This window comes from Salmo salar, unplaced genomic scaffold, assembly GCF_965601325.2.
Source record: "Salmo salar unplaced genomic scaffold, fSalSal1 ptg000436l, whole genome shotgun sequence".
Taxonomy (NCBI): Eukaryota; Metazoa; Chordata; class Actinopteri; order Salmoniformes; family Salmonidae; genus Salmo; species Salmo salar.
In genome coordinates, this window is record NW_027675388.1 from 561,083 (window position 1) to 570,320 (window position 9,238).

The following is a 9,238-nucleotide window of genomic DNA, read 5'->3' on the forward strand; positions in this document are numbered from 1 at the left end:
GAAGGTTGTGTGTTTATACCTTTATCTGGTCTAGAAGGTTGTGTGTTTATACCTCTATCTGGTCCAGAAGGTTGTGTGTTTATACCTTTATCTGGTCTAGAAGGTTGTGTGTTTATACCTCTATCTGGTCTAGAAGGTTGTGTGTTTATACCTCTATCTGGTCTAGAAGGTTGTGTGTTTGTACCTTTATCTGGTCCAGAAGGTTGTGTGTTTATACCTCCTTCTGGTCTATAAGGTTGTGTGTTTATACCTCTATCTGGTCTAGAAGGTTGTGTGTTTGTACCTTTATCTGGTCCAGAAGGTTGTGTGTTTTACCTCTATCTGGTCTAGAAGGTTGTGTGTTTATACCTCTATCTGGTCTAGAAGGTTGTGTGTTTATACCTCTATCTGGTCTAGAAGGTTGTGTGTTTATACCTCTATCTGGTCTAGAAGGTTGTGTGTTTATACCTTTATCTGGTCTAGAAGGTTGTGTGTTTATACCTCTATCTGGTCTAGAAGGTTGTGTGTTTATACCTCTATCTGGTCCAGAAGGTTGTGTGTTTATACCTCTATCTGGTCTAGAAGGTTGTGTGTTTATACCTCTATCTGGTCCAGAAGGTTGTGTGTTTATACCTCTATCTGGTCTAGAAGGTTGTGTGTTTATACCTCTATCTGGTATAGAAGGTTGTGTGTTTGTACCTCTATCTGGTCTAGAAGGTTGTGTGTTTGTACCTCTATCTGGCAATCCAGCAAATTCACTTCAATATTCACCACCAACATTGACCAATATCAGTCAATACTAAAATTAAATGAGTGTCTAAACCAAAGCTTTATTTTTCTTGAGAAACTCTGGCATACTGTACACAGACAGAGACGTGTGTGTTGTGTTTACTGTATGATGCAACACATGTTTAACAAACAAATATTTACAAATGATTTGATCACACTTAACAAACTAACCGAAGGGTGTGTGTGTGACTGTTGTCATGGAGACCCAGGTGTTCCTCCAGGACCGAGAAGGCTACTCTACCTGGCACAAAGACACTGAGCAAGGGTAACAGCCGGCTAGTCCAAAAGCTGGATAGAGGGGCTCAGTGAATGTGGTGTGGAATGTGTACATGTGGGTCAATGTGTCAGAGAAGACCGTGTAGAAGGACAGGGTGCTGGCCGGCCAGTCCAGATACACTCCTATTCTGTGCTTGGAGGGGTCACTAAAGGGGGGGAATTTAATAACAGTGCCATTATGATGAAAATGCATTTGGTGCTGTATACACCAGGACTTGTCATTGCTTCCAATGCCATAGTCATGGCTGGCGCTGCCTTTTCTTTTGATCCCTTTGTATGTCACTCTGAGAACAGAGTGGGGGGGGGGTTAGAAGGATTACTATATCCTATCCCAGGTATTCCTTAAAGAGGTGGGGTTTCAGGTGTCTCCGGAAGGTGGTGATTGACTCCGCTGTCCTGGTGTCATGAGGGAGCTTGCTCCACCATTGGGGTGCCAGAGCAGCGAACAGTTTTGACTGGGCTGAGCGGGAACTGTGCTTCCGCAGAGGTAGGGAGGCGAGCAGGCCAGAGGTGGATGAACGCAGTGCCCTTGTTTGGGTGTAGGGCCTGATCAGAGCCTGAAGGTACGGGGGTGCCGTTACCCTCACAGCTCCGTAGGCAATCACCATGGTCTTGTAGCAGATGCGAGCTTCAACTGGAAGCCAGTGATAGTGTGCAGAGGAGCGGGGTGACGTGAGAGAACTTGGGAAGGTTGAACACCAGACGGGCTGCGGCGTTCTGGATGAGTTGTAGGGGTTTTATGGCACAGGCAGGGAGCCCAGCCAACAGCGAGTTGCAGTAATCCAGACGGGAGATGACAAGTGCCTGGATTAGGACCTGCGCCGCTTCCTGTGTGAGGCAGGGTCGTACTCTGCGAATGTTGTAGAGCATGAACCTACAGGATCGGGTCACCGCCTTGATGTTAGTGGAGAAGGACAGGGTATTGTCCAGGGTCACGCCAAGGCTCTTAGCACTCTGGGAGGAGGACACAATGGAGTTGTGATGGCGAGTTGTGATGGCGAGATCATGGAACGGGCAGTCCTTCCCCGGGAGGAAGAGCTGCTCCGTCTTGCCGAGGTTCAGCTTGAGGTGGTGATCCGTCATCCACACTGATTTGTCTGCCAGACATGCAGAGATGCGATTCACTACTTGGTTATGAGAAGGGGGAAAGGAGAAGATTAATTGTGTGTCGTATGCGTATGGTAACACCTCCTATTGTAACACCTCCTATAGTAACCACTCCTATGGCAACACATCCTATAGTAACACCTCCTATGGTAACACCTCCTATGGTAACACCTCCTACGGTAACACCTCCTACGGTAACACCTCCTATGGCTATGGTAACACCTCCTATGGTAACACCTCCTATTGTAACACCTCCTATTGTAACACATCCTATAGTAACACCTCCTATAGTAACACCTCCTATGGTAACACCTTCTATGGTAACACCTCCTATGGCTATGGTAACACCTCCTATGGTAACACCTCCTATGGTAACACCTCCTATGGTAACACCTCCTATGGCTATGGTAACACCTCCTATGGTAAAACCTCCTATGGTAACACCTCCTATGGTAACACCACCTATGGTATCACCTCCTATGGCTATGGTAAAACCTCCTATGGTAATACCTCCTATGGCTATGGTAACACCTCCTATGGTAACAACTCCTATGGCTATGGTAACACCTCCTATGGTAACACCTCCTATGGTAAAACCACCTATGGCAACACCTCCTATGGCTATGGTAACACCTCCTATGGTAACACCTCCTATGGTAACATCTCCTATGGTAACACCTCCTATGGTAACACCTCCTATGGTAACACCTCCTATGGTAACACCTCCTATGGCTATGGTAACACCTCCTATGGTAACACCTCCTATGGTAACACCTCCTACGGTAACACCTCCTATGGGTATGGTAACACCTCCTATGGTAACACCTCCTATGGTAACACCTCCTATGGTAACACCTCCTATGGTAACACCTCCTATGGCTATGGTAACACCTCCTATGGTAACATCTCCTATGGTAACACCTCCTACGGTAACACCTCCTATGGGTATGGTAACACCTCCTATGGTTACACCTCCTATGGTAACACCTCCTATGGCTATGATAACACCTCCTATGGTAACACCTCCTATCGCTATGGTAACACCTCCTATGGTAACACCTCCTACGGCAACACCTCCTATGGCTATGGTAACACCTCCTATGGTAACACCTCCTATGGTAACACCTCCTATGGTAACACCTCCTATGGTAACACCTCCTATGGCAACACCTCCTATGGTAACACCTCCTATGGTAACACCTCCTATGGTAACACCTCCTATGGCTATGGTAACACCTCCTATGGTAACACCTCCTATGGCTATGGAAACACCTCCTATGGTAACACCTCCTATGGCTATGGTAACACCTCCTATGGTAACACCTCCTATGGTAACACCACCTATGGCAACACCTCCTATGGCTATGGTAACACCTGCTATGGTAACACCTGCTATGGTAACACCTCCTATGGTAACACCACCTATGGTAACACCTCCTATGGTAACACCTCCTATGGTAACACATCCTATGGTAACACATCCTATGGTAACACCTCCTATGGTAACACCTCCTATGGTAACACCTCCTATGGCTATGGTAACACCTCTTATGGTAACACCTCCTATGGTAACACCTCCTATGGCTATGGTAACACCTCCTATGGTAACACCTCCTACGGCAACACCTCCTATGGCTATGGTAACACCTCCTATGGTAACACATCCTATGGTAACACATCCTATGGTAACACATCCTATGGTAACACCTCCTATGGTAACACCTCCTATGGTAACACCTCCTATGGTAACACCTCCTATGGCAATGGTAACACCTCCTATGGTAACACCTCCTATGGTAACACCTCCTTTGGTAACACCTCCTATGGCTATGGTAACACCTCCTATGGTAACACCTCCTATGGTAACACCTCCTATGGCTATGGTAACACCACCTATGGTAACACCTCCTACGGTAACACCTCCTATGGACACACCTCCTATGGTAACACCTCCTATGGTAACACCTCCTATGGTAACAACTCCTTTGGCTATGGTAACACCTCCTATGGTAACATCTCCTATGGTAACACCACCTATGGCAACACCTCCTATGGCTATGGCAACACCTCCTATGGCTATGGTAACACCTCCTATGGCTATGGTAACACCTCCTATGGCTATGGTAACACCTCCTATGGTAACACATCCTATGGTAATGCCTCCTATGGTAACACCTCTATGGTAGCACCTCCTATGGCTATGGTAACACCTCCTATGGTAACACCTCCTATGGTAACACCTCCTACGGCTATGATAACACCTCCTATGGTAACACCTCCTATGGTAACATCTCCTATGGTAACACCTCATATGGCTATGGTAACACCTCCTATGGTAACACCTCATATGGCTATGGTAACACCTCCCTATGGTAACACCTCCTATGGTAACACCTCCTGTGGTAACACCTCCTATGGCTATGGTAACACCTCCTATGGTAACACCTCATATGGTAACACCTCCTATGGCTATGGAAACACCTCCTATGGTAATACCTCCTATGGCTATGATAACACATCCTATGGTAACAGTTCCTATGGCTATGGTAACACCTCCTATGGTAACACCTCCTATGGTAATACCTCCTATGGTAACACCTCCTATGGTAACACCTCCTATGGTAACACCTCCTATAGTAACACCTCCTATAGTAACACCTCCTTTAGTAACACCTCCTGTGGTAACACCTCCTATGGCTATGGTAACACCTCCTATGGTAACACCTCATATGGTAACACCTCCTATGGCTATGGAAACACCTCCTATGGTAACTTCTCCTATCGTAACACCTCCTATAGTAACACCTCCTATGGTAACACCTCCTATGGTAACACCTCCTATGGTAACACCTCCTATGGCTATGGTAACACCTCCTATGGCTATGGTAACACCTCCTATGGTAACACCTCCTATGGTAACACCTCCTATGGTAACACCTCATATGGTAACACCTCCTATGGCTATGGAAACACCTATGGTAACACCTCCTATGGCTATGGTAACACCTCCTATGGTAACACCTCATATGGCTATGGTAACACCTCCTATGGTAACACCTCATATGGCTATGGTAACACCTCCTATGGTAACACCTCCTATGGTAACACCTCCTGTGGTAACACCTCCTGTGGTAACACCTCCTATGGCTGTGGTAACACCTCCTATGGCTATGGTAACACCTCCTATGGTAACACCTCATATGGTAACACCTCATATGGCTATGGAAACACCTCCTATGGTAACACCTCCTATGGCTATGGTAACACCTCCTATGGTAACACCTCCTATGGCTATGGTAACACCTCCTATGGTAACACATCCTATGGTAACACCTCCTATGGTAACAGCTCCTATGGCTATGGTAACACCTCCTATGTTAACAACTCCTATGGTAACACCTCCTATGGTAACACCTCCTATGGCTATGGTAACACCTCCTATGGTAACAACTCCTATGGTAACACCTCCTATGGTAACACCTCCTATGGTAACACCTCATATGGCTATGGTAACACCTCCTATGGTAACACCTCCTATGGTAACACCTCCTATGGTAACACCTCCTGTGGTAACACCTCCTGTGGCTATGGTAACACCTCATATGGTAACACCTCCTATGGTAACACCTCCTATGGTAACACCTCCTATGGCTATGGTAACACCTCCTATGGTAACACCTCATATGGCTATGGTAACACCTCATATGGCTATGGTAACACCTCATATGGTAACACCTCCTATGGTAACACCTCCTACGGTAACACCTCCTGTGGTAACACCTCCTATGGCTATGGTAACACCTCCTATGGTAACACCTCATATGGTAACACCTCCTATGGCTATGGAAACACCTCCTATGGTAACACCTCCTATGGCTATGGTAACACCTCCTATGGTAACACCTCATATGGCTATGGTAACCCCTCCTATGGTAACACCTCCTATGGTAACACCTCCTATGGTAACACCTCCTATGGTAACACCTCCTATGGTAATACCTCCTATGGTAACACCTCCTATGGTAACACCTCCTATGGTAACACCTCCTATAGTAACACCTCCTATAGTAACACCTCCTATAGTAACACCTCCTGTGGTAACACCTCCTATGGCTATGGTAACACCTCCTATGGTAACACCTCATATGGTAACACCTCCTATGGCTATGGAAACACCTCCTATGGTAACTTCTCCTATCGTAACACCTCCTATAGTAACACCTCCTATGGTAACACCTCCTATGGTAACACCTCCTATGGTAACACCTCCTATGGCTATGGTAACACCTCCTATGGCTATGGTAACACCTCCTATGGTAACACCTCCTATGGTAACACCTCCTATGGTAACACCTCCTGTGGTAACACCTCCTATGGCTATGGTAACACCTCCTATGGTAACACCTCATATGGTAACACCTCCTATGGCTATGGAAACACCTATGGTAACACCTCCTATGGCTATGGTAACACCTCCTATGGTAACACCTCATATGGCTATGGTAACACCTCCTATGGTAACACCTCTTATGGTAACATCTCCTATGGTAACACCTCCTATGGTAACATCTCCTATGGTAACACCTCCTATGGGAACAACTCCTATGGCTATGGTAACACCTCTTATGGTAACACCTCCTATGGTAACACCTCCTATGGTAACATCTCCTATGGTAACACCTCCTATGGGAACAACTCCTATGGCTATGGTAACACCTCTTATGGCTATGGTAACACCTCCTATGGTAACACCTCCTATGGTAACACCTCCTATGGCTATGGTAACACCTCCTATGGTAACACCTCCTATGGCTATGGTAACACCTCCTATGGTAACACCTCCTATCGTAACACCTCCTATGGTAACACCACCTATGGTAACACCTCCTATGGTAACACCTCATATGGCTATGGTAACACCTCCTATGGTAACACCTCCTATGATAACACCTCCTATGGTAACACCTCCTATGGCTATGGTAACACCTCCTATGGTAACACCTCCTATGAATACCCTCTTCATAATGCATTATATGTGCATTCATCTGCATAATACGCAATGCAAAATAACCTGTTAGCTCCTATGTCATGCATCATAATAATGCATTTAGCAGATGTATTTATCATTCATTATGTATTGTGTCTTCTTTGTGTTGTCTTTATCTTCATATTGTGGTGGTAGTGTGTGTTCCTTGATGCACTCTGGGTCTCTCTGGATTCTGGAGACAGACCACCACGCAACTCACTGTGGACAAAGAGAGATGGTTTAACCAAAAAAACTATTAATTTACACCCACACCACATCACACGCGCACAAAGTCAAACGTTTGACAACTTAGCCTTTTAGCGTGGCACTGCATTGTGCAACCTGGGAGGAGTCATCTAGAAATTGAACAAAATAGGAAAATATATGATATTCTCCTACAGTTCTGAAGGTGACTTGATTGAATAAAGTATGAATATAATAATGTGTCAGAGGAAACCTTTTCCTCACAGCATGTAAAGAAAGTGGAAGAGTTATGTTTTTACCGTTGTTCTGAGTGTTGTTCTGAGTGATGTTGATGTTACCTCCTACTTCCTTATTGCTGATCACTGGGGCACATAGACTGCTTCCACCCTCAGCTGTGAGGGAAGACTGGGGATTGTAGGCTGGGAAGACTGGGGATTGTCGGTCTGGGGGGACTGGGGATTGTAGACTGGGGAGACTGGGGATTGTAGGCTGGGGAGACTGGGGATTGTAGGCTGGGGAGACTGGGGATTGTAGGCTGGGGAGACTGGGGATTGTAGGCTGGGGAGACTGGGGATTGTAGGCTGGGGATTGTAGGCTGGGGAGACTGGGGATTGTAGGCCAGGAAGACTAGGAGAGACAATGAGAGATAGAGGTAACACTGGCCTCTATGTCCTCAACCTGGTACTACAACACAAGGCAAAACTGACTTGAACCATTTCAGGGAAATTGGTCTGACCTTTGTTGAAAGAGCGTTTCTCCACTGTTGCCCTCTGCTTTCCTCCCTTCAGTGTACTCCTTTTTTCTTCCCAAAGACAAACTTCTCTTTTTGGAGAAAGTGGTAATGTCCCTCTCCTCTCTCCTCCCTTTGGAGCAATTGCTCCCCATCTCTTTCTCTCAAGTCTCAATCTACGGAACATGAGTGAACTCATGAAAACATATTTTTGTATTCTTCAGAAGTCCAAATGTCTAAAACGCCAAATGTGTACTGAACCTTACCAAATTAAAGACAATTGCTGTTACCTAGAAAACAGTTAGAAATATATTTTACTATTTTATGTATTTCAAATCCATTCGAGTTTGATAAATTGTCAATAACACTTGACTTTCTGTTCCACCACATCAGTAGCACCTAAATATTTGGTTCAAGAAAGATTTATTTCAGAAGTTAATCCAAAACAAACATAATATATTGTAATTATTGAAAGAAGATCCTTATCTTTCTGGTAATAGACATTTACTGCGGCGTCACAGTCATGTCGTCCGAGTTTGGCTGGTGTAGGTTGTTATTGTAAATTAGAATTTGTTCTTAACTGACTTGCCTAGTTAAATAAAGGTTCAATAAAAATAAATGTTATTGTGTGAGAGAGAGAGAGAGAGAGAGAGAGAGAGAGAGAGAGAGAGAGAGAGAGACAGACAGACAGACAGACAGACAGACAGACAGACAGACAGACAGACAGACAGACAGACAGACAGACAGACAGACAGACAGACAGACAGACAGACAGACAGACAGACAGACAGACAGACAGACAGACAGACAGACAGACAGACAATGAGTGAATGAATGAAAATGAAACAGAATGAAAGAGAATGAAAGAGAATGAGAACCCCTATCCTAGAGTGAGAATGAAAAGGAAAGAGATCCCCTCCCATCCTGCCAGATGTTTATCTTAGTCTCAGAGCACAGTAGGACTGTAAGCAAACAATCTCTACAAAGGCCCCAACAGTACAGAGTTCCAGATGGCTCATTGTTTGGCTAGTGCACTTTTTTATATTCTATTTGATGTATTTTAAGTGTGCAGATATTAGTTATCTGGGTAGAAAATACTGTTCCTTTTCCAACATTCACTGTTTTTC

The 9,238-nt window shown here is 45.2% G+C and overlaps 1 protein-coding gene across 1 annotated transcript; it reads right to left on the reverse strand.

Moving 5' to 3' along the window:
* Nucleotides 1-789: 789 nt before the first annotated feature.
* Nucleotides 790-8,931, reverse strand: LOC145876138 (uncharacterized). The gene is made up of 3 exons (XM_082971924.1): nucleotides 7,681-8,931; nucleotides 7,492-7,533; nucleotides 790-2,171 (listed from the first exon to the last, which is right to left on the reverse strand). Exon 3 carries the CDS (start codon nucleotides 2,125-2,127, stop codon nucleotides 1,675-1,677), a length of 453 nt encoding a protein of 150 aa, XP_082828050.1. The 5' UTR covers nucleotides 2,128-2,171; nucleotides 7,492-7,533; nucleotides 7,681-8,931; the 3' UTR covers nucleotides 790-1,674.
* Nucleotides 8,932-9,238: the final 307 nt, after the last annotated feature.